General features: G+C 41.6%; 1 protein-coding gene across 7 annotated transcripts in view; it reads left to right on the top strand.

Moving 5' to 3' along the window:
- Window positions 1-26,774, top strand: part of scai (suppressor of cancer cell invasion) — a 139,479-nt gene that overhangs the window by 46,271 nt on the left and 66,434 nt on the right. For 5 of the 7 annotated variants that reach the window (XM_086096914.1, XM_086096913.1, XM_086096918.1 and 2 more), the window contains 2 exons: window positions 16,364-16,460; window positions 24,358-24,456. In XM_086096914.1, coding sequence (XP_085953040.1) covers window positions 16,364-16,460; window positions 24,358-24,456 — 196 coding nt within the window. The remainder of the gene's footprint in view (window positions 1-16,363; window positions 16,461-24,357; window positions 24,457-26,774) is intronic. The other 2 variants (XM_086096917.1, XM_086096919.1) reach the window with 1 other exon arrangement.

The raw sequence follows: 26,774 nt of genomic DNA on the forward strand, positions 1-26,774 counted from the left end.
ACCTTCATTATCAGGTTCATTTATTTGCCTTTTTTCCTCCAATTGAACTAAAGGATGAGTAGTTCTCATGTGCCGGTGTAAATTGTTTGTAGAGCCTCCCCGATATGAAATTTTAGTCTTGCAGACTTTACACTAATACACTCTGCCTTAGTTTTGTCAGTTGTTGTATTTAAATGTGTCCATATATTGCTGCGTTTTCTCTTGTCACTCATTTTTGAACAGTTTTTTTTTACCTTTCCGTTTACACAAGCGCTCTCCTCCTCTCTCTCGTCTCCTCCCTCCCGTTCGCGTTCGCGTTCGAGTGTGTGTGACTGCTTGCAGCGTGCTGTCGTGTGCCCCTCCCCCCTCTGCTGCTCAGCGCTGAGCAGCAGACACAGAGACGTCACACACACACATACTCACCAATCAAATGCGGCTTTAGAGAGAAAAAAAAGAGAGAGAGGGAAAAAAAAGCGGCTCCCAGTCAGGAGCCGGCTCCCGTCGTTCACGTCAAAGATCCGGCTCTCAGAGCCGGTTCGTTCGCGACCGACACATCACTATTGGCTATTGGTAAGTTGTTGTTTTTTTCTTTTGATCCCGTTTGTGTGTTGCTGTTTTACTGTTACTCATTAATGTTTACTTATTTTTTCTTCTAGAAAATGCAGTGAGGAAGGAGCCAAGAGTGAAGCGGGTTACAGGGCTTTGCAAATAATTAGTTGGACATTTTTCCCATATCTGGAAGAAGAAATACAAACTGACTGAAGTCCAAAAAGAACTGAATCTACCCGAGCATTCTCTTGTCACTGAATGTCCAACAAGGTGGGACTCAAAGCAAAGAATGGTAGACATGGTGTTGGAGCAAAGCAAAGCGCTAACCCAGGTTCTGTCTGAAGACACCTCGCACCCACTTGGCAAGACATTGAGGTCCTTGAATCCATAAATGGTGCCCTCACACCCCTCCAACCCCTCTCAGCCAGGTGAAGATTACGTTAGTGTGTCATATCTTAAACCAGTCCTCCATCTGCTGAAACATGCAACACTGGCTGAAAAAGAGGAAGACACCGACTTGACTAAAACCATCAAGTCGAAAATTATAGCCCATTTGTTAAGTCATTATGACGACCCAGCCACACAGGAGCTCCTAGATCGTTCGTCTCTACTGGACCCAAGATTTAAAACTGACTACATCAGCCCAGAGAAGGTTGCAGTCATCAAAGACAGAGTGAAGCTTGAGATGGAGGAGATTGCACGAATGGTAAATTTAGTTTTGATTTATTTGCAGTTCAGGTTGTTCAGTGTAGCATTAACGTATAATTTCTGTTTATATTTTACAGGCGAAGACCCCTCATGTCAGCAGCACAGACTCAGCAAGTGAAGGTGGGGCCACTGGAAAGAAGGTTTTGCGCACTCTGGGAAGTTTGCTAAGCAAACAAACACCACTGTTAGCTACTGCACAGACGATGGAGGATATCATTGCTGGTGAACTGAACAGTTATCTGTTGGCTCCAGTCATTGAAGGAGAACGGAACTCCCCCGCTCGGTGAAAAATTCACAACATAAACTTTCCAATACTTGGAAAACTAGCTTGTAAGTACAAGCTCCCCCTCAGAGCATGTCTGGAACCAGCAATGGTGTGTATGCTGGTTTTTCTAGCCAAAAACCTGTAAGCCTTTTGCACTACCGCACATACTGCACTATTTTTACACTTTATTTTCTGATTTCTTTAATCTTGCAGAAGCATTTTTGTTCTCATTTCTAAAACTTGTGCAATACAGGCTAGAGTAATGATTCTGAAAAAGTGTGTAAGAGTCCAGTTATTATTTATATTGGTACTTGATCCAGTTCATCTCGTGTAAAAGCAGCTTTTCTTTATAAAAAATGTGTGCAAAATTTAGACCTCAAAAGTTTTGCACTGTTAATACGAGAGAAAAGAGTTTTGTCATGAGTGTTGTTGTTTTAAAGGTTGTTTACTTAATATAAGTGCGTAAATAGTGTGCAATGTTTACCTGTTTAAATGTTTACACTTAATACTTGAAGATTGTTTACAGTTATTTATGGTTCTCTTTGTCTTGTTTGATTTTAATGATCCTGCAAAAAAATAAATAATTGGGATGTTGTTTTCCATTCTGTGTTATTATTCTGGATATGTAACTTTAGTAGCGTGTATTATAATCTCACCATAGCCTGAGCCTCAATGTATTGTTTTTGTTATTATTATTTATTTGGTTCAGAAGCATAATGTAGGTCAAAGCTCCCCGCTTAGCACATTCACCAGAAGAGGTTGCCTCCGCCTTGTACTTTTAATCCAATAGTGACATTATAGTATTGCATTGTTAAAACATTGATCAAATTACTTGTCTGAAACTAAACTGACAATTGTAGTGTTTTCATACATTTTAACATGTAAATTACAAAAATCGCAAATCAAATCGCAATCGCAATATTGGTGTGTTTGTTTGTTTCCAAAATCGTGCAGCCCTAGTAGCAAGCTCCTACAACATAGGGGGTGGGGGGCTGGTGCACTCCTGTGGGCTGATGCGCTTGTGCGCTAGTGTTTGTAGTTAATTGGCTGCTGCAATGCAGCTTATTAGTCCGACGAAGCACAAACGGTCAGTTGTTCATGCATTGCTCTGAGTTTGTTTGACGTTGTCTTGGGTGAGTCACTCCGCCAGGCACCAGCCGTGTGTGTCCTCCTCGCAAGTGGCGGCCGGTGAGCGCGACTGCGGTGCCATTGGGGGCTTGTTGTGGCTTTGTCTACAGCGTCTTGGCGAGTCTGACTGTATTTATAAAATAATGGGCTCTGGACTGGCTGTACATATATTTTCTTAAAAGATGGCTATGTGTATTGTAAAACACGAGGGGCGCACAAAAAAATAAAAATAATAAACGCCGGTCCAAATCGGCCTTGGACAGACCGCGGACGTTTTTTTTTCAGAAATCCCCAATGGTCAGTCCACCTCTGCTCATGCCACGATTGACGATCTATGCGTTGTTCCCATTTCATTTTTTGTGTGTGTGTTTTTTCCGCCGGCTTTGCGGGCCCACTGGCGAAATCCCCGGTACCTCCGTGGGTCAGTCCGCCCTATGGTTTTATATATATATATATATGTATGATTATTTTTATATATATATATATATATATATATATATATATATATATTGGTGTGTTTGTTTGTTTGTTTCCAAAATCGTGCAGCCCTAGTAGCAAGCTCCTACAACATAGGGGGCGGGGGGCTGGTGCGCTCCTGTGGGCTGATGCGCTTGTGCGCTAGTGTTTGTAGTTAACACTATATATATATATATATATATATATATATATATATATATATATATATATATATATATATATATAAATAATCATATATATATATATATATATATATATATATATATATATATATATATATATATAAATAATCATATATATATATATATATATATATATATATATATATATATATATAAATAATCATATATATATATATAATTAGAATTAGAATTGTTAGGGCCCGAGGTCGCTATTGTTTTTTTTCTTCTTCTTCTTCTTCTTCTTCTTCTTATTATTATTATTAGCGTGGAAAAATATGGACCGATCCTGGCACGTTTGACCAAGGGCTACAAAAATTAGCGGGCACGTGAAGTGCTCCGAGCCACACCAAAAAAAGTCAGTGGAAGCCATATTCTAAAATGTACAGGAAGTGAGCTATAGATTTTTTAATGTCCAATGTTGGCCCATTTTTGCACATTCACTGTGGTCATTGTTTTTGCTTATTTGCCAACAGTTTTAATCCAATTTACTTCTAACTTGGCATGTATCATCTCAAGACCTGGGAGAACTGGGGAAAAAATTCTTGACTTTTTGAAATACTTTAGAATGGGGACGGGGCCTAAAATTTTGCCTTTAATATTTCCTTCATCAAAAAAGAGGAAGTGCTTAATAACTCCACTGTACAAGCTCCAAAAAAATCCCAAACTTCTCATGCATCTTAATAGCCACGGCCTGAAAACATCTATATGATAATATTTGGTTATACATGTAGCGCCACCTAGTGGTGACAAGAAATGTCATACTTTACATTTTTATCTATTGTGCCGAGACCGTTTTTTTTTTGTGTCAGAAAAGCCTTAAGATGTTGATCATGCCCTACGCTGAATATTGTAATTTTTCGGCAAAGGGCGTGGCCGTTACGGTGCCGCGAAGTCTGATTCTGAATAAATCTACGAACTTGTATTTTTTCGTACTGATAGCGCCACCTCTTGGCATTTTTTGACATAAAAAAAAAATGCAACTTTTTTCTCCAACCATGTTAACTGGATCTACCTCATATTTGCTCAGAAGAGTGTTTAGGCCTTCATGATGTCATAACACGAAGTTAATGAGTTTTCGCGAATTGCTGTGGGTGTCGCAAGGCACTGTTCGCCAAGAAAACAACGCAGATTTTGAGGGCCTAAACATGCACAGAAACTCATGAAACTTGGCACACACATCTGGCCTGGCAAAATTAGCAATATTTAACCGTGTATTGGGCGATTTTTACAAAAATTACTGACTAGCGCCCCCTAGAAATTTTAAACAACGCAGCCCCGGTTGAACGTTTAAGTAAGATCTACGAAAACATTTTGGTATATGAGGAAGCCCAAAACCTACAAAAAAAAGTCTCTTGGACCCATATGCTAAAATGAACAGGAAGTGAGTTCCGAATTTTTGAATGTCCATTTGTTGCATATTTTTGCACATTTACAGGGGGCATTCTGTTTCCCATTCTCCTACACGTTTGATCCGATTGACTTCAAACTTGGCCTGGACCATGTCAAGATCTAGGCCAACAAAATGGGAAAAAATCTTGAGTATTCAAAATTTTATATGGCATCATATTTTTTGTTTCATATTTCCTTTTCCATGAAAGACGAAATACGTAATAACTCCTCGGTACATGCTTAAAAAATTCCCAAACTTCACTTGTATGTTTATAGTCACGACCTTAAGGTATCTCTATGACAATAGTCAGTTATAAATATAGCGCCACCTAGCCTTTGGGTCAAAAAAGAAATTATGACACAAGGTATTTTCATATTTGTACAAAATGTTGATACTTTTGTAAGTGTGATAACTAAGTCATTTATGATTTTTTTTTTCACTTTCGACCACTCAAAAATTTGTGTGGCATCATGTACTTTTTATTTATTTATTTATTTATTTATTATGTCCTCTATGGACAATAAAAGCAATACTGATTTTTGAGTGTCTTAACATTGACCAAAACTAATCGAGCTTTGCACACTCATCACACCTGGCAAAAAAAATCCATAATATGTAAAGGTTTATCATGCCATTTTCAAATAATTTCTGGTTCGAATATGCCAGTACCCCAACGTGCAAGTACCCCAAAGTGGCCCGGGCTGCGAGGGCCCTTTATAGCTACCCGCAGCTCTAGTTCCTTCTTATTTTTGTTTTTGCTCAGTTTACTGTTTTTCTTGGGAGAACCCAAAATCATTGCATCCCATCTTCATCAATGTGAAGCGACTTAACAAGTAGACAAATTTCACAAATAGCTGCATACCTGACAGGCATCAATTACCTTCTTGAAAAAATATTTACTGTCATGGAGAAAATATACAATAGGCATTAATGATATAAGGTTAAAGGTTAAAGTACCACTGATTGTCACTCCCATCAAGTGCGGTAAAATTTTGTTCTCCGCATTTGACCCATCCAGGGAGCGGTGGGCAGCAGCAGGGGCTTGCGCTCGGGGATCATTTTGGTGATTGCTGAGTGTCAAGCAGAGAGGCAAATAGGTCCCATTTATATAGTCTTTGGTATGACCCGGACAGGGATTGAAACCACAACCTCCCAGTCTCAGGGTGGATACTCTACCTCTAAGCCACTGAGCTGGCTATATTGGAACATAAAATAAAGGAACAAGCATATAAAATGCCAAACCAAAATAAAAAATATCCATTAATAAAAGTGCAAATAATTAAAGGCACTTTAAATAGGCAGCAATGAAACAACTGCACAGAATCCTACAAAAGTACACATCTACACTTTCTGCTTTTTGCTTTAACATACTTGAACATTGATCCTGTAATATCATCAAAATAAAGTAGGAGGAAGTAAAAGTTTGAAGCTGTAAACATAGAAAAATTATCAATTTCTAGAAAACTCCATACTCAGCAATACCGACTAGAATATCTATATGCTTTACTAAAGTAACCTAACTTATTATCATTATTATTATGCGGTAGTGCCAAGCTGTTCACTCTCTTTCTAAGGTGCCGAACCAAGCAGGCACATCGCTCAGGCCATTTGTAGGCCCATTGCGATGGACACTGTCTTAAATTATCTTGTCGTACTCATCAGCTTTCCAGCTTGCTTCAGGTACGTGGCCATAGTTTTAATATTATTTTTCTCAACAATTGACGTGATTGTGAGAAATTTGTTCCCCAGGTATTATTTCCAAATGTCCTGGTAGGCAGTAGACCTTCCCACATGGTGGTTCGGTGTTTCATCTAAAATACTACATTTAGGGAACGTAGCAGACATAGCCCGACCTATAGTATTTTTATGTTTCTGGAGATTCCAATGTCCTGTAAGGACTTGTACTACCAGATTCAATTGACTTCTACTTAGACTCAGGAGGCGGTTGCATAGCTGAAACGGGCCTCGACAGGGAGCTCAGATCTCTGTTTTGCAAGTCTATCTGCTTCCTCATTATTACAGTATTTTTTCCGGTTATTGTGTGTCCTGAGTTGCCCATAGATGGGATAGAAATGCTAATGGTAAACAACATAGCAGGGGGTAAAGTAACTTCTTCCCTGGAGGTGGTAGATTCTCCTCAGAGTAGTGAAGAATGTTCCCCAGAATGATATCCCATCTGTGCCATCAAGCGTGCTCAAGCCCGTAAAAATCCTGATATTGATTTCTGTGACAATGTTTTTGCGTCTGCGCTTTCGGATTCTTCCGAACCAGAAAGCAAGCCCAAGCTTACGACCACCACATACCTGAAACAGGCCGACACTCCAACAGCTACAAAAACAGCTTTTCCCATCCCAGCAGAAAGTCTGGCGCTGCCATACCCCCGCGACCACCTATATGCCAAGTAGAGGGCAGATCCAAGTCTAAGCACCATGTTAAGCAGTGTGGTGAGTAGCGAACAAATTGACAATGCGCATACTGGCTAGTTCCTTGATGACAATATTTTGATGCGTAAATAGTCCCCCAAAGATTGGATGAACCAAACCTGCACGCAGTTTACCAAATCATAGCGCCCACTTAATACAGACCCCCTATTTTAACCTTGGCACATGAAAGCCCATGGTCTGGACAATTAGGTGTAACCAAAACCTACCAGCTCATTCTCAAGCAGTTCTTTTGGCATGGCTTGTAGCAGATTACTACATGCCACACCTGCCAACTCGTCGGTAAACCAAATAAAGTCATTCCACAAGCCCGATTACATCCTATTCCGCTTGGTGAACTTAGGGCCAAATCCACTAAGAATGCGCTGCATTCCCTAACACACTGCAAAAAGGACTGTAATTTTAGGAAAAAAATATGAAAATTCTTACTTCAAATAAGCAAAATTACCTGCCAACACAACAAGAAATTTTTACTTAAATTTACCTGTAGGATTTTGAAAAATAAGACAATAATACTAGGCCCATATCAACCACTGCAGACTTGAAAATAGTATTTTCAGACTAAAAACAAGTAATGTCGATTTTTTTCCGATCTGTAATAAATAAAACTATTTTCTTAAAATACATGAGTATTTTTTTTACGCTTTTATAACTTAGCCTGAGTGTCAAGTGGGGAGATAACAGGTCCCATTTTCTTTGTCATGACCCAGCTGGAAATTTAACCCACAATCTTCAAGTCTAAGGGTAGGTAGGCATTCTACCACTAGACCACTGAGCTGGAACTGAAACGAGGAAAAATGAGCGTAGTAAATATAACGAAATGAACTATATTGCACTAGATTATGCAAAATCTTAAAACAAGAAAACTTATGAAACCCCAGTTAAGGGCCTTTGATGTTTGTTAGTTGTCATCTTAAAATGTGGGAAATGCTTGTTTTAACCTCACAGTACTTAAAACTAGCTGTTAACACTCAATGCCAAGACTGCTCGATCAAATAAGATAATTAAGTAATAAGTATCTTAAAATAAGCACAATTTTATTTTAAGTAAAAATAACTTGTCAAATCAAAATAAGCAAATTTAGTTAAATTTAAGAAATCATATCTTACTGAAGATTTTAGCGCCAAAACTTGCTCCACATCTGCACCCGCAACTTGCTTCCTGTTAACGTCTTATTCACTAGGGATATTGCTCTAATGGTATACCAGCGCTCAAAAGACCCCAATGATGAACACAAACTTTGGATCTTCGTTTCCCTTGCTCGGACGTGGGTCACCGGGGCCCCCCTCTGGAGCTAGGCCTGGAGGTGGGGCTTGAAGGCGAGCGTCTGGTGGGCGGGCCTATACCCATGCCCGAAAAGGCAACGTGGGTCCCCCTTCCCATGGGCTCACCACCGGTGGAAGGGGCCAAAGGGGTCGGTGCGCAGTGAGTTGGGTGGCAGCCAAAGGCGGGGGCCTTGGCGGTCCGACCCCCGGCTACTGAAGCTAGCTCTGGGGACATGAAATGTCACCTCTCTGGCAGGGAAGGAGCCCGAGCTGGTGTGCGAGGCTGAGAAGTTCCGACTAGATATAGTCGGACTCGCCTCCACACACGGCTTGGGTTCTGGTACAATCCTCTCGAGAGGGGCTGGACCCTCTTCCACTCTGGAATTGCCCACGGTAAGAGGCGCAGAGCAGGTGTGGGCATACTCATTGCCCCCCGGCTAGGCGCCTCTACGTTGGGTTTTACCCCGGTGAATGAGAGGGTAGCCTCCCTCCGCCTTCGGGTGGGGGGGACGGATCCTGACTGTTGTTTGTGCTTATGCACCGAACAGCAGCTCAGAGTACCCACCCTTTCTGGAGTCCTTGGAGGGTGTGCTGGAGAGCGCTCCCCCTGGGGACTCCCTCGTTCTGCTGGGGGACTTCAACGCTCACGTGGATAATGACAGTGAGACCTGGAGGGCCGTGATTGGGAGGAACGGCCCCCCCGATCAAAACCCGAGCGGTGAACACCATGTTCAAACACAAATGTGTCCATATGTGCACTTGGCACCAGGACACCCTAGGCCGCAGTTCGATGATTGCCTTTGTAGTCGTGTCATCGGATTTGCGGCCGTAAGTGTTGGGCACTCGGGTTAAGAGAGGGGCGGAGCTGTCAATTGATCACCACCTGGTGGTGTGTTGGCGCCGATGGCGGGGTAAGATGCTGGTCCGACCAGGCAGACCCAAACGTATTGTGAGGGTCTGCTGGGAAAGTCTGGCATAATCCCGTCAGAAAGAGTTTCAACACCCACCTCCGGCAGAACTTCTCCCTTGTCCCAAGGGAGGCGGGGGACATTGAGTCCGAGTGGACCATGTTCCGCGCTTCCATTGTTGAGGCGGCCGATCGGAGCTGTGGCCGTAAGGTGGTTGGTGCCTGTCGTAGCAGCAATCCTCGAACCCGCTGGTGGACACCAGCGGTAAGGGATGCCGTCAAGCTGAAGAAGGAGTCCTATTGGGCCTTTTTGGCCTGTGGGACTCCGGAGACTGCTGACAGGTACCGGCTGGCCAAGCGGAATGCAGCTTCGGCGGTCGCTGAGGCAAAAACTCGGACATGGAAGGAGTTCGGTGAGGCCATGGAAAAAGACTTCCGGACGGCTTTGAGGAAATTCTGGTCCACCATCCGGCGTCTCAGGAGAGGAAAGCAGTGCGCCATTAACACTGTGTATAGTGGAGATGGGGTGCTGTTGACCTCGACTCGGGACGTTGTGAATCGGCGGGGTGAATACTTCGAAGACCTCCTCAATTCCACCGACACACCTTCCTTTGAGGAAGCAGGGTCTGGGGACTGAGGTGGGCTCCCCTATCTCTGGGGTCGAAGTCACTGAGGTGGTTGGAAAGCTTCTCGGTGGCAAGGGGTTGATGAGATTTGCCCGGAGTTCCTAAAGGCTCTGGATGTTGTGGGGCTGTCGTGGTTGACATGTCTCTACAGCATCGCGTGAACATCGGGGACAGTGCCTCTGGATTGGCAGACCGGGGTGGTGGTCCCCCTTTTTAAGAAGGGGGACCGGAGGGTGTGTTCCAGCTTTAGAGGAATCACACTCCTCAGCCTCCCAGGTAAGGTCTATTCAGGGGTGCTGGAGAGGAGGGTCCGTCGGGAAGTCGAATCTCGGATTCAGGAGGAGCAGTGTGGTTTTCGTCCCGGCCGTGGAACAGTGGACCAGCTCTACACCCTCAGCAGGGTCCTCGAGGGTGCGTGGGAGTTCACCCAACCAGTCCACATGTGCTTTGTATACTTGGAGAAGGCGTTTGACCTTGTCCCACGGGGAGTCCTGTGGGGGGTGCTTCAGGAGTATGGGGTACCGGGCCCCCTGATACGGGCTATTCGGTCCCTGTACGACCGATGTCAGAGTTTGGTCCGCATTGCCGGCAGTAAGTCGCTTTCGTTTCCTGTGAGGGTTGGACTCCGCCAAGGTTGGCCTTTGTCACCGATTCTGTTCATAACTTTTATGGACAGAATTTCTAGGCATAGCCGAGGTGTTGAGGGGGTTCGGTTTGGTGGCCTCAACATTGCATCTCTGCTTTTTGCAGATGATGTGGTCCTGTTGGCTTCTTCAAGCCGTGATCTCCAGCTCTCACTGGAGCGGTTCGCGGCAGAGTGTGAAGCGGTTGGGATGAAGATCAGCACCTCCAAATCCAAGACCATGGTCCTCAGTCGGAAAAGGGTGGAGTGCCCTCTCCGGGTCGGGGATGTGATCTTGCCCCAAATGGAGGAGTTCAAGTATTTTGGGGTCGTGTTCACGAGTGAGGGTAGGTTAGAGCGGGAGATCGACAGGCGGATCGGTGCAACGTCTGCAGTGATGCGGACGCTGTATCGGTCCGTTGTGGTGAAGAAGGAGCTAAGCCGAAAGGCAAAGCTCTCGATTTACCGGTCGATCTACGTTCCTGCCCTCACCTATACAAGCGGCCGAAATGAGTCTCCTCCGCAGGGTAGCCGGGCGGATCTCCCTTAGAGATAGGGTGAGAAGCTCAGTCATCCGGGAGGGACTCAGTGTCGAGCTGCTACTCCTCCGCGTTGAGAGGAACCAGTTGAGGTGGCTCGGGCATCTGGTTCGGATGCCTCCTGGACACCTCCCTGGTATATATAAATACATTCTATTTTAAATGTTTTAAGTGTCCCAAAGACGTATTTATAAGTTTTCTGGTTTTTGTTTTTACAGCATACAGAAGGCTTTGATGCAACCTCTCAACTGCAAAGAAAGGTTGAAAAAAATGGTAGTTATTACAAAAACGGCCAGCAGGTTGCAGCAGAGCAAAATAGATTAACCAGGGCCATGTTGGAAAAGAAGCTTTTACTCACATTTCTAAATAGATTTGTGAATAACGATTAAATGTAGCTATATTCTAATGCTAATTGCTGCAAAACGGAAACAGTTAGAAACATACTTTTTTTCCTGATGAAAGAGCAATAGAACACAATATTCTGTGAGTCTTGCCAAATCTGTCAAAATCTAGTAAAACAGTGGTGAAGGGGATTGTTTCAGTGAAAATGGCTGGGAGTGAATGAGTTAATGTCCTTAAAATACAAATTATTGTTGCAATAATTTTTTATATTTTCAGAGGTTGAAGTGGGTATACAGTATGCATCTGTCACATGAAACTTCTTCTTTCCTCGTCCATGTTCGCTGGTGTTTCAACCGTGAATAATCACCTGGCCTGTTGACTCCAGGCCTTGCTCCGCCCATTATGACGTTTTGCTGACATGATTGCGAAATAGGATCTGGCGAGTGATTTATTCTGAAAAGTAACCGGAATGTTTTATTTTACGTTTGTCTTCCTGTACCGCTCGATTTGTCACTCTACGCTGTCAATATCCAATTGGTTCGCTGCCCGACTGGGTCCTCACATGCTCGGGAGTAAAACGCCTATACGGCTCCACTGCCCCGTCGACTCCTCTCATGCTCAACCAGAAATACACTGACAGTTTACACTACTTGCGCTGAAGCCGGTCTCGCTACCACAACAGTTCTTCAAATGCGCAACCGGAAATAGCGAATTAAAGTGCCTGGACATAGCCATAGACATATGTGTCATGGTAGGTGTGAGTGGTTGCAAGATGGTGGACCCAAATGCGGGGAAACACGGCAGGGAGACAGGAATGAAGGGCAATGTGAGGAACTTTATTGAAACATAGAGAGTAAGGTGAGCAGACAATGACTGGACTGGACGCCATGACTAGACGGGACGTGAACAGACTGGTCACCATGACTGGATATGATGGGAGTAGACTGGTTGCCAAGACTCGACAGGGCGAGAGTGGACTGGTCGCCAAGACTGGACTGGACAAAAGTAGTCTGGTCGCCATGACTGGACTGGTTGACTAGGCAGATCGTGGGCAACTTGGCAGTGACGTGGACGACTTGACAGTGACGTGGATGACTTGACAATGATGTGAACAACTTGACTGTGACTAGAATGACTTGACTGAAATGTGGACAACTTGACTGTGACGAGAATGACTTGACTGAGAAGAAGACGACTTAACTGAGATGAGGACGACTTCACTGAGATGTGGATGACTTGACTGATACGTGTACGACTTAAATGAGACAAAGACGACTTAAATGAGACAAAGACGACTTAACTGAGACAAAGACGATTTAACTGGGACGAGGGCTTAGCTTGACGCGATGAGAAACACGGACTCCCACACATACTGTCGACAATGCTCCCACACCGACTGGACAAACACAACAGACTAAATACACCAACATTAATGGGACACACCTGGGGAAACACAATTGGCTGAGGGCACTGATTGGTCACGCAAATACACAGGTGGACATGGTTAGACATAACGAGATGAGGGGAAAGACAAGGAATACAAAACAAAACACTGAACACTGAGACAACAAAGAACATGAACACCTAAAATCAAACAAAAACCAGACCCGACAGAACCGAAAGGTGACAATGTGGTTGTTAAAAAAAGAAAAAAAAAACGCTTAACGCGCTTGCGAGGAAAGGGAAGTACAGAGGTAAACAGCGTTCACAATGACGTCAAACACTACACGTGCTGTAAAAGTCTGGACAGTCAGCCCTAAAAATCGGATTTGAGGAGGAATCCGATTGGAGTCAGATATGCCTGCAGTCTGAACACAGCCTTATCACGGATACGCCTTTTTGACAGTTATCTTACTCCATATATGAATTCCCTGCATGACTACCGACTCTCCAAGGTACTTAATGTGCTAGCCAGCCACAACCTCCCGCTGAATAGGGAGACGTGAGTCTTTGCAGCAGATCCTATTGAGTTTGTGGGATTTCACCTGACTGCTAATGGCCTGAGTCCACTACACTCAATTGTGGATGTCATATTACGTCTGCATGAGCCCTCGTGCCCAGCGCACCTTTACATTCCCTGCCACCTTTCACTGACTCACACAAGACTAAGTGAGCAAACCAACAGTCGACCTGGTTTAGCAAGTAAAAAGGGGTGCTTTTACGGTCCTCATCCACATTTATTGTCGTTTGGGAGTTTGTCTGAGTTAGGGCTGCTCGATTATGGAAAAATAGTCATCACTATTATTTTGGCAATTATATAAATCACGATTATTCAAACGATTAATTTTTTTGGTACAAATCAAGAAAATGTCTAAGACCGGTGTCAGAGTTTGGTCCGCATTGCAGGCAGTAAGTCGGATTTGTTTCCAGTGAGGCTACCCTTTGTCACCGATTCTGTTCATAACTTTTATGGACACAATTTCTAGGCGCAGCCGGGGCATTGAGGGGATCCGGTTTGGTGGCCTCAGCATTGCATTGCTACTTTTTGCAGATGATGTGGTGCTGTTGACTTCATTAGGCCGTGATCTCCAACTCTCACTGGAGTGGTTCGCAGCCGAGTGTGAAGCGGTTGGGATTAAGATCAGCACCTCCAAATCAGAGACCCTGCCCCAAGTGGAGGAGTTCAAGTATCTTGGGGTCTTGTTCACGAGTGAGGGCAGGATGGAGCGGGAGATAGACAGGCGGATTGGTGCAGCGTCTGCAGTGATGCGGACTCTGTATCAGGCCGTTGCGATGAAGAAAGAGCTGAGCTGTTAGGCGAAGCTCTCGATTTACCAGTCGATCTATGTTCCTACCCTCGCCTATGGTCACAAACTATGGGTCGTGACCGAAAGAACAAAATCCCGGATACAAGCGGCCGAAATTAGTTTCCTCCGCAGGGTGTCCAGGCTCTCCCTTAGAGATGGGGTGAGAAGCTCGGTTATCCGGGAGGGACTCAGAGTCGAGCCGCTGCTCCTCCGCGTTGAGAGGAACCAGTTAAGGTGGCTCAGGCATCTGGTTCGGATACCTCCTGGACGCCTCCCTGGAGAGGCGGGAGGCCCTTGGGACGACCCAGGACACGCTGGAGAGACTATGTCTCTCGACTGGCCTTGGGATCCCGCCGGTGGAGCTGGTTGAAGTGGCTGGGGAGAGGGAAGTCTGGGCTTCCCTCCTAGAGCTGCTGCCCCCGCGACCTGACCTCGGATAAGCGGCAGAAGATGGATGGATGGATGGATGAATGTAATGTTCCCTCGTATTCCGCTGGTGTTAGGTTAAAAAAAAAACGCAATAAATGAATACCCGTAAAGTAGTTAGCTTTATGTTTTACATTTATTATAAATGTTTTAAGGCTCTAAAACCCCTCACCACACAGTTTATGCACTTTTCTCATTGAGGCATTTACATTTTCTCACGTTTCTCTCGTTTAAACATTGTCAATATTCAAACCTTCATAAATAGATAATTACTGTAAAAAAAAAAAAAAGCATGCAAAATTCCATCAAAAAGAATCCGGGAAACAGCGAGGCTGCAAAAAGTTAACCAGGTTATAGCGAGGGAACACTGTAATTGAAATTGTAATTGAATTTCAATTAAATGCACAGCCCTAGTCTGAGTTTTATGAAAAGTATAACGTAAATAAAGAAGGCGGTAAATTTACCAATGTATGCTGTACTGCGTGTGTCACAGCAGTCTCACAAAGCATCTGTTAAGTGAATGTATACACCTATTACCACAGTTGGAATATAGTACCATTGGCACGCAGTTGTTGCACTCACATTCTTGGACACAATATATGTATTGCAAAATGATCGCCCAGCACTATACTTGCACATGAAGGAGTCACAGTGCAGAGGGGCAAGGTGGCTTGCCTCCCATTGTGAAAATGCATCTTAAACCGAATAAATTAATTTTATTTCTAGTTAGATATTAAATCAGGAAGGAGAGGTAAAAGGTAAAATAATATTCATATAGCCGTAGAGTACTTTCTGTTATCAGAAATATTCAGGGTAAATCTTATCAATACTACAGTTTTTAATAATTCAGCCTTGGGGCCAGTTTGATACCGGGGCTTGGTACTCATCCCTCATCCTACTCAACTACACTCACCTTTATTTATATAGCGCTTTCGTAAAAAAAATATTTATAAATGGGGGGGGGGGGGGGCAGGGTAATATTCAGTGAAAAAACTCACAAATTTACGAGAAAAAAAACCTGCATATTTGCGACATTATAAAGTGGCAAATTTGTGAGAAAAAAAAAACAAATTTATGAGAAATAAAATCGCAGATTTGCGAGAGAAAAAAACTATTGCGAGAATTACATGAGGCACACTCTTATGTTTGTGCCAATACTTTTCAATCGAGTTTTCAAATAAGGAGGAAGTAATTGCTTTAGCAGAGATTAACCAAATCATGTTAAGCATTCACACTTGGGTAAAGACAGCGATGAAGACCCCTCGCTTTGCGAAGGACCACACCCTGAGGATCAAGCATTTCAATGAATTTGTTAAAAATAACTTAAATTACTCATTCATACATTTTTGTATTTTTTTTGTACAAGTAGCTAAGTTGATGTGTTGAATCTGCTGTTCTCAGTCATTCACTTATAATGTCGCAAATATACAAGTTTTTTTTTCCGTAAATTTGTGTTTCTCAGAATGTTAACCCCCCTCTAAATATATATATTTATACATGGCCCTAATACGCCATCGTGCGTGATAACAAAACTGTGGTGCTAATTATGAGTAAATGTACATGCACTGTAAAATATTTACTTTCTTATATGCTTGTCCGACCCCCCAACCCCCACCCCCCAATTCTCTGTATTATGGGAAAAATACAAATATACTTTTTAAATTGTCTGACTTACATAATTATACATTCAAAAGATTGTAAAAAAATTATTAGTGGCATGTATTGAAATATATTGTATGCCTAACCTCTCTTGGTCTTCTCTTCTCTTAGGCCAGAATTAGTTGTGAAGAAGCTTCGATATTACGCCCGATATATAGTTGTGTGTTTACTGCTGAACAAGATGGACTTGGTCAAAGTTTTGGTGAAGGTACGAAAAAAATTAAAACTGCAACCTTTTGACTGGATTGTATTTAACATTATAAATAAGTAGTAATTGTGCGACAGAGTAATCACCAAATTAATATCCTATTCTTGCTGTCCCCACTTCTCGATTTCTGCCATGCTCACTCTCTCATAGTTCATTAACATGCAAAGTATTAGCTATGTAATTGCATTTAAGGTTTTGGAATATTGCATACACGAACACCTGTTTTTTTTTAAGGGCAACTAAAACCAAAATGTAAAAACTGTATTTTAAATGTGCGTATCTTCATCAGCTCCTGTTTACTTTAATCTATGACGTATTTATTCTAAAAACTAAATTTTTCGGACTTTTCAAAGTCACAAAATGATTTGTATTTGTCAGTTCGACCTTATTGTGCAGCTTTAATTACTATGAAATCCATAGAGTTAGTAAATATTCAATACATTTTAGTTTCTATCAGGTGGAATCTACTGATCTTGTGATCATATACATACACACCAACATCAACGCAACACCACCCCCTAAAACCATGTTCAATCGCTATTTTAATATGAAGGAAAAAAAACTGAAATCATGTTCAATCGTACTGAGCCCACCAGGGGACATCACGAAAATATTTAAGATTGCAATATAACACAATGCTGTGTTATATTGCAATACTATTGAGTTATATTGAAGTAAGTATTGCATTATAACGCAATAATTTGCGATATAACGCAAAACTAGCGTTTTAATGCAATGACTTTTTCAAAACACATTGCGCAATAACGCAAATTATTTGCGAGAGAAGGATAGATTCCACTACCGGGTCATTAGTAACAGGCTTGGCTATCATCGACACCAGGATTGATTTTTTAATTCACTTTTAGTTAATTAAACATTTCGTACATACCTTATAACTTTGCATGCGAAGTATGTCCTCGCAATCGGACTTCTCTAGATCATAAACATTTCTCCAAACCATTATTCATGCTCCTGCCAGCGTCACTGTACACTTAAAGGTATTAGAGAGGATTTTACTACGAACTAAGTTGTCTGATTAGAGAGGTTGTGATTCACTTCAAATTGCTTTATCAACCAGTAACAGACTTGTACTTATACTTAAAAAATATATATGTATTGATTAACTGTGGACGTGGCGGGGAATGTTAGATTCTAACCAATCAATAACGAAGGTGCTTCGTTATAGATTAGCTCCTGGCCTGTCGAACACACATCTTGCGTATGTGCCCCCGAGTACGTAGTTTGCGTAGGCCTCTAACGTAACAGTGTTTACTAGCGTGGTGGAGGCAGCAGCAGCGGCGGCGGCGGTGTAGCTTCTTCCTACTGTCGCTAGCTCCTCGCGTGTGTGTTCAAAGTTAACCAACAATGGCACAGAAAGATACAGGACCACCGAGCCGCAAAAGAAAGACTGTTTTTGAGGTTGCTGAACGTAGGAGACAAGGAATGAAAGAACGAAGTCAAACAAAAGTCATTTTGGGCGAATCTTTTCAGCGATGGTGTTTGCTAAAGCAGCAGAGAGGTCTGAAGACAGATGCTTTGGTCGCTAAGTTTCTGCTGGACAGGTAACTAAAGTTTACTTTTTGAGTAGGAACTATAGTTTATAAAGCTTGTTAAACATGTAAAGTTGTATGACACTAGCGTCAATACAGCTCAACGGTTTGTCTATTGACGCAAACTTTTCCTACTTACACAGCGAATGTTTTGCAAGCCTATGTTGTGTAGCTTATGTATGTACAGTGGAGTACTGTTAAAAAAAATGTTAACCTTTTTCAAAATAAATGATTTATAGCAAACACAAAATATTATTGTCGTGCTGGTTGTGTTCACAACGTGTATAAATGCATCTTCTTCAATATCATGTTGACCCCATTACCACAGTCGGTGGGTGAGACCGCAGCCTCCTGCATCCACCATAGTGCAGGAGTCACTGTCGGACAGGTGAGTAGTTTGCGTAAGAAAATATATAGATTGATACTGGGTTATTGCATGTATACACACAGACAGGCAGATGCCAAGTCCGAGAAGTGGGTAACCTAGCGCAAGGCTCTACATAACATAACTCTTCTCCCCCATTATGCTAAATTCCATGTCTACAGTACAACATAGGGCTTGGCCAGGGTTCACAGATAAGCAGACTTGATGGTTTTAATGCTACAATTAAAATGTTGTTGCAATTTTTGTAATGAAAGTGCTTTATAAATGAAGATTGATTGATTGACAATACTTAATCCAATTGCAGGGATGCAGATTTCTCTGTCAAAGGAAGTTGGGCAGCAGCAACAAGTCAAGAGTCTTGCTTACACACCTGAGTTTCATCAGTTTGATTAGCTGGCTGTCTACAGCATGGGTGGCCAAGTTCGGTCCTAGAGAGCCACTATCCAGCCTGTTTTCCATGTTTCTCTCCGCTGAGGCTACATTCATACTGCAGGGCGTGATGCCCAATTCGGATTTTTTGTTAAAGCCGATCTTCTTATGTACTGTTCAAATTACAAAAACAAATGTGACATATAATGTGAACGCAACGCGCTCGTGATGCAACTCGCATGGGCAAAGAGCACACGCTGAGTGACGTACACCCAAAACAACGTCACGTTGGATTGGTCATGGAAGTAAGCCGACTCGCAACGTTTTACCGCCAGCCAAGCCGCCGAGGCAAGCGACTTTTATCTGTGTCATATGCAAATTTAGCTGTGCCAATGCACACTACAGATTGGTGGACTGGTGGACTCGTTTCACGGACGTGTTAGGAGTTCGATTCATGTGTCTTGTCTACATGCATTATGCAAATTCAGCTGTGCGAACGCCCGCGCTCCTGGTTGGTGGACTGTTTTTACGCTCGCTCTTAGTTGGCTGCTATCCTCGGTTTCCTCGTGCGTCAGTTTTGAATGTGGTGTTTACAAACAGCAACAGAAATCCGTCTGACTTATTTTTTCATCTCATGTCGCCAGAGTAGCGAGATTGGAAGAGGTAATAGAAATATTTGGGGCTTCCTCATTTCATTATGAAGTCTACCGAAGATGACGTTGCATCATCACCGTTCGTGAAGAACCATCTGCAGGGCTTTCTACTATCGCCACACATGTCAACTGTATGCTTCATGTTTCAAGTGTGATTGAATTAAAGACAAATAAAAGTTTAACACCGTTACTCAAAACAGCTTTGTAGATATTCACAAACGTGTCAGTAGTCTCCCTTCCAAGCTTTTGATGACGTATGAATCGGATGCGTGTGGATGAGCGTTCACAGTGCATACATATCTGATTTATATCCACATACGAAAGAGGCCCAGGTCAAAGAGGAACAGGTCAGGTGGGAAAAAATCGTAATTGTACTGTTCACACTACATGAATAAATCAGATACTTGTGAAAAAATCGGAATTGAGCTGCAGTGTGAACGCAGCCTAACACACCCGATTCATGATTAGAATCGTTATCAGGCTTCTGCAAAGCTTGCTGATGAGCTGATCATTAGATTCAGCTGCTCTGAAGGAGGGAGACATGGAAAACAGGCTGGATAGTGGCTCTCGAGGACCGAACTTGGCCACCCCTGGTCTACAGCCTCTTCCTTTGTTCTGCGCCGGAAGATTCCCTTGCTATACTCACTGTGTTCTTGCCACGTTGCTGCTTGTCTCCTCCTGCCACTCACATCATTCAGGAAGTTTCAGTTATCCGGCTGTTTTTCTTTTTACAAGTCTCTTCTTGTTTAAAGTAAAGTGATTTTCTGTGGCTACTTTGTGTTCTAGTATTCTTTTCTGAGTAAGGTGACCTTCTGTTGATACTTTGAGAACAAATTAACTGTTTGCTCCTGTCTCTCTGCATCCTGGGTTTTATATTATTATTATTTATTTTTTTACTGCGGGTAGACACTGTGATCTACCTATGCTGTTGTAACTATGTGGTTCTGAAAGAAGCACTAAACATAATCCTATAAATTCCTAAAATGCATTATTTTCTTTCCTGCTGGGTAGCCATCTGAATGAACAAGGCCGCCAGCCTCTACCACTTCCATCCAAGCAGTTACATGTATAGTAATTATATATAACACCAAATGTAAATAGTATACACTCTAAAGATTTTACACTGAATAAACAGTTCTGTAGTAATTTTGCATTTAATTCTTATTTATGCATATATTGTCATAATACCACAAAATGTACAGATGTCTTCCAACGTGCTCTACGTCAAAGCTTCAGCTTCATTCAAAATGGCAACATGTTCATGGGAATAGTTTATATGAAATTGAGTAAATGTCTGTAATTCAGATCAGAACATATATTAAATTAGTAATCAAACAAACTTTTTATTGCACACATAACAAAAATAATTCACAGTAACTATTGAGGTGTTATCTATTGCACAATAAAAAAAAATGTGTATGTATGAGTTTACACGTATATCATTCCAGAGTAGTCTGGAAATTTGCAGTACACCATCTTCAAGTATGAAGAGGTCCATGTGTTGCATCGACTACTCAGTGTTGAGATTCTTGTTTCCTCTCCAGAAGTGTGGGCATCTCCCTGCATTTCCCACATACATACCTGCTCAGTGGTTGTGGGTGTGGAGGTTCTACTGGAGTTGCATTAGAGGTGTCCAGGAGGTCAAAAATCTGACTGGGCTAACGGTTGAGGCATCAATACAATATGTGCGTGCTGTCTCTAGCATTACAAAGCATGCGCACTATTGAGGACATCACAAACAGCCGTTGGGCAACTCGTTCGCCGCAAAATCCTCTCTAATGAAGATACAAGGCAGGACACGCAAACCATTTTGACCTGAACTGCATCGCCGCAGTGCCCCCGAAACTCCACTCAAGTGCTCGTGACAGGCGGGCCCGCGTGAACCGTGGAGCGGGTGGTGGACGCATGATGCGCTTAGCCGTCAAGGGGCAATGTGAAACACCTATAAAGAAAGCAACGTAAGCCTCCGTAGCATTCCTAAAGGGACGATCAAAACTCTTGAATTCGTCTGGTAAATGACCAGAGCACGGCGTGGGAGAGGGTGACTCTCCTGATCGCATGTTCTTACTTTAGAAACGCTACGAGGCTTACCTTGCTTTCTTTATAGGCGTTTCACATTGCTCGGCAGAGAGCCAGCCATTCTGTCACTACGCACTGAATTCGTTGCGACGTAAATAACAATGGCGGCGTATGTACAAATAAAGTTTCTACAAAATGTATTAAACTGTAAATGAATTTTGAAAAATGTATCTCATAGTTATGTTAGTACCAACCAAACAAATAATATAAAGCAAACTTATCATTACAGTCGGGGTTCCTTTTAACAAAGCAATCATGGTGGTGATGATAGCCAAGGCTGCTGCTAATGACGAGAAGTGGAAAAAGTCATTGCGTTATAACGCAATAGCTTTGCGTAATATCGCAAATGATTGCGTTATAATGCAATAGTTATGTCAATATAACGCAATAGTATTGCAATACTGTAAAACACAATAGCATTGCGTTATATATTGCAAAGTATTGCGTTAACTTGCAATCTTAAATATTTTCATGATGTCCCCTGGCGGGCTCCGTACAATCCCTATTTTAATATGGAAAAAAAAAACTTATCACAAAGTTATGACACTGTCATTGATTAAAATGGTAAGACAGCACTGGTTGTCTGTCAGTCAAAGGCTCAAAATATATATTTTTTGCTTTGCAGAGCATTTTTGCATTCAATTATTTCATTTGAGGAGCAATATTTTGTAGGTTAATCCCAGGGACATGAAACAAGGGTTTTGTTAAACAATAAAAAATATGTCAGTATAACAAATGAACAATGTTTTTCTTTTTAATATAATCAACCATTTTTATTACTTAAATTAAGAATGTACATAGCAGATAACTACATTTTCTTGTCTAGAAACATTTTCAGTGGGGTATTTTTAACACAAATATAAATTTCTGTTTAAACTTAGTACTGTATTTCTGAGTGCGTTGTATGGTCTTTTAGTAAAGCTAAATTGATTTAAAAAAGAAAAAAAAGAAAAGATCAGCTGTAATTTTGAAAGCATTTATTGTGCAGACCTCAAAAATCAAAATGTAAACTTGGTACTGAAAAACAAGACATTATTTCAGACAGTCGTATTTGCATTATTCTGTGTATATATAGCTATATTAATTTACTTTTAACCTTATAGAACACTCCTCCTGGTTGACGTATGACATGCCGGAACATTCTTCTTCTTTTTTCTTTTTTTCACTATTAATATTTCCACTCCAGATTCCAGCCGCTTTTTATTAGCCTGCTATATTGCTGTTCAAAGTTGGATATGCTCCTCTTTAATGTGAAAAATCTGGAAAAAAAATCACCAAGCACTTAATTCCACTTTTAATGATTGTGTCAGTCTAGTCTTAGTTGAACAATTAGCATGACTTCTCCATCTTTTCTTAGTAATCCCTTCGTAAAAACAATACTTGATGATACAGAAGTGTATCATATTTGCTGCCGTGGAGGCAATGATTACTGACTTAATAACAACTCCGTAACATGTTTAGCTATCCAGGCGAAGCTCATTGCTACTAGCTGGTGTGGCTTAAGTAGCACCGAGTTTGCCTTGTGTCAGGTTCAGTCAACCTAGAACATTTGATAAACAACAGACAAGGAAGGAAGACAAAAGACTTATATTATTTTTGCTTGCGAGGAGAACGGACAGAGATGTGCACGGTTACAATTTCCTACTGCTCTGAGGCACACTCTCCTGAGCCCTGTTTTTTTTTTTTTTTTTTATAACAGGGCGTCCCCTAGTTACACAGCCGTTGCTGCTCTAAATGGGAGGGGGATACACAGCAGCAACATTAAAACCATCACGGATATGAGTCATTGTGCAGATCTCTAATTATTAGAGTGTTTTTTGTTTTGTTTTGTTTTTGTCATGTGTAAATCTAATCAAGTCCTTCTCAAATTGGGAAGTGGGAGCAGTGTGATCTCAAGGAACATGTTTTTTTTTTTTTCCTTTGCCACGGCAGTGGCTCTCTCATTGCCGGAGCACAAGGATTAGGATTACAAGTATTAGTTCCTCTGCAGAGGCATACTTAGAGCGATTTTTATAGACAAACTAGAACTACAGGACTCGAAACTGCGACCAATTCACCTGCAAATGCAGTAAAATGTAGCCTGTGCTGGTAAAAAAATTTAATCAGTAATCTGTATTTTTTTCTGGCGAAAATCGGTCTGGTCCTATAGTAGCTTTTTCACTGAATCCAGCTCTCTTCACCTTGAATTCAGAAATTGTTGTTCTTATTCCCCATATCTTAAGGAAGTGTTCCTTTAGTTGTGCTGTAATAGAATTGCTCAACTTGGCATTGCAAATAATGCAGTTAGGACGCTGACTCCCATCACTGAACTCAACTCTATATTTATAAGAGCACTTTCAAACAGCCACAGCTGTTTTTGTAAGATAGAACCCAGGGGCACCTGATACAATGAAAATATCAGAGGACCCACAATTGAGTCCTGTGGAACTCCATACGTTCCTTTATACATCTGAATTTATGTTGCACATATTTGTCCAACAACTTTCTTTTTTTGTTTGACATAGTATGAATATTACAATAATTAAGAAATAGAAATTACACGATGTACAATCATAGTAAATGTAATGCCTAAATGTATTATAATTCTGTATTGCGTTACTTGTAATGTGTTACGCCCAACACTGATTATAACATAGGAACATAGGATAAAGGATAATTTGTGTGTATAAGTGTGTATCAAATTGATTGACCTGTGCACTAATCAGTAGCCAAGATGTAGCTCAATTTAAAAAAAGACCCCTGGAGTAGAGCATTTCGACTAGTGCTGGCACATACAATGTATTTTTGCTGGAAATAGTTTGGTGTTTAGTTCTGTTTTAATATACTTTTCCCCCTGTCCGCCTTTTTGTCAAAACATGCAGGAGTTATCTGAAGAAATCGAAGACTATACACAACGATTCAACACTGAAGATCAATTGGAATGGAACTTGGTTCTTCAGGAGGTGGCATCTTTTGTAGAGGTAATCGTCAACTAGGGAAAACAAATCTTAGTTTGCTGTTTCTTTTTCAAATTGGATACGGGAAACCTACCTTGGTCCTGAGGCTTAATTCTATACCAATCTGAATCATAACTTTGGATCTAGACCAGAGGTGTGCAGCAGAGGTGTGGACTCGTGACTTGGACTCGAGTCTGACTCAAGTCATGAATTTGACGACTTTAGACTTGACTTGACAAAATTTTAAAAGATTTGCAAATCGACTTTGACTTTAACAACAATGACTTCTGACTTCACTCGGACTTGAGCCCTTTGATTTGAAAAGACTTGCTACTTCCACCATAATAAAAAGATTAAAATGTATGTTAACGATTACTTCCCGTCTCAGTGTGTGCTCGTGCGTGTGTGTGTGTACGTGTGCGAGCTGTGCTGACACAGCACCGTCATTCAGACATGTCAGGGAAGCTGCAAACACATGCCGCCTATGCTAAGGCTAACTTTAAAATAAAACTGGCCGAATAATACATTGACACCAATGCAACAGCCTTGGTGGGATTTTACTTTGAAGTTGGCCTGCATGGTAGCATGAACGCCAGCTTGACTACTTCCTTTTGACATTTCAGCTTGCATTATTGACGTTTTTATTGAAATTACATATTTTTTCCAACCATTACCATAATTCCACCATGAAAGTTTATTTAATAGCTAAGTTAATTACATTTGTGGCTAGCAGCTAGGTGTTAGCGTTAGCATCAGGCGCCTGGCTGAAATCAGGAAAAAGGCTGGATCATCATTATTAGGGGGCATATAAATTACCAAATGTATATACTTTATTAAATACAGTCACCTGAATAATAATGTATCGGCCCTCTGGGTCTGTTACTGTATTATTTAAAATAAATAATAAATTCTTATGTATGGGTATACAGACTCCTCTTTGTCTACTGCTATAAGAGGCAGAGTATATTTGACTGAAATTCCTGTCAATAAATAATTTTTCTTTTGATTTTTGTAGGTGTTTTTTTTTAAGGAGACGAATATCTGCTTTTAATTTTAAGAGATGGTCTAAACATTTTATTATTTTTGCCTGTGAGCGAGCGCCACACACAATCCAGGAAACCAGAACTAATTTATGAATACAGACAATATAAACTCAGTTCTGTGTGTATATCTGTGTAAGCTGCTTGTTAATATTGGCATGTTATAGGATGGAATCAGAGTAGTTAGGTGGTTTATGTGATTTGTGTGAATGGAGAGGTGACAGTACCTTTCGCCGCTCATTCATCTCTCTCGGGAATTGGTCGTTCATCCCGAAAGAGGTCCCTTTTGTGCTCCCGTCCTTTACTTTTAATAAATTATTTCTGTTTAAAATGCTCGAACTTAGCGATAATATGACGGGGCTTGTTGCCCCTACAAGCACCGAGCCGATGTACACGGTGAAAAGAGATAATATTTACCGTCTCCTGAGGAATTTTTAACGATGTTGTCATAATTTTTTTTTTATCTCGGCCTCTGGATTGTCTGATATGCCTGAGAAAATTAAATTATCCCGCATGCTACGGGATTGGACATCCAGAACCGTTTCTTTTAGTGTTTTATTTTCCTTTTTGATCGACTCCAACTCGGCTGAAACAGCCGCGAGTGAAGAACGTAACTCGGCATTATCTCGTTGGAGGTCACTTACCTGTTGGCCGACGAATTCCAAACTCACCTTTAATTCCTTGACGTCCTCGCGGAAAAGGAAGAGGAGATCTAGTTTTTTGTTTATGGAGTCCAGCATACTGACCGAGAAGTCCGTAGTAGTTAGTAGTGTCCGTCGATGAGTATTTTTTTTCTCTTCTTGGAAGATTTCTCGTAGGTAGGTACCTCTACCACGCAGCTGTAAAAGTATCCATCGATGAAACGTTCGAAGTCCTCCACGCTGGGTGGTATTCCAAATATGCCGTATAAAAGAGAGAAGAGAAAAGTTATATGGTGGTTAAATTTCGGATTTGGTTTAGCAAAATAGAGGTAGTTCTATCTTAGCAGCAGGGCGCCGCCATATTGGGTATTCCCGGTCTTGCTGCAGGTATCGCGATAGCCCCCCCCCCCCCCCCCCCCACACACACAAAAGAGAAAAAAACATTGATTTTGAGGGTCTGGATGAAAACTCATGACACTGCGCGCACATCAGGCCTGGCAACATATTGTCATCCATAGTCAATATATGTTTGGGGTTTTTTGGTTTATGGTTTTATTGAACATATAAACATAAAGACACATTAAAAGTTTAAAATATAAATTAAAGTAAAAGAGAAAAAACACGAATAGGAAGAAAGAAGAGTTTATATGTTCAAAAGGGG

Source organism: Leptonotus elevatus, chromosome 15 (genome assembly GCF_054856555.1).
Source record: "Leptonotus elevatus isolate MCC_2025b chromosome 15, RoL_Lele_1.0, whole genome shotgun sequence".
NCBI classification, from domain to species: domain Eukaryota; kingdom Metazoa; phylum Chordata; class Actinopteri; order Syngnathiformes; family Syngnathidae; genus Leptonotus; species Leptonotus elevatus.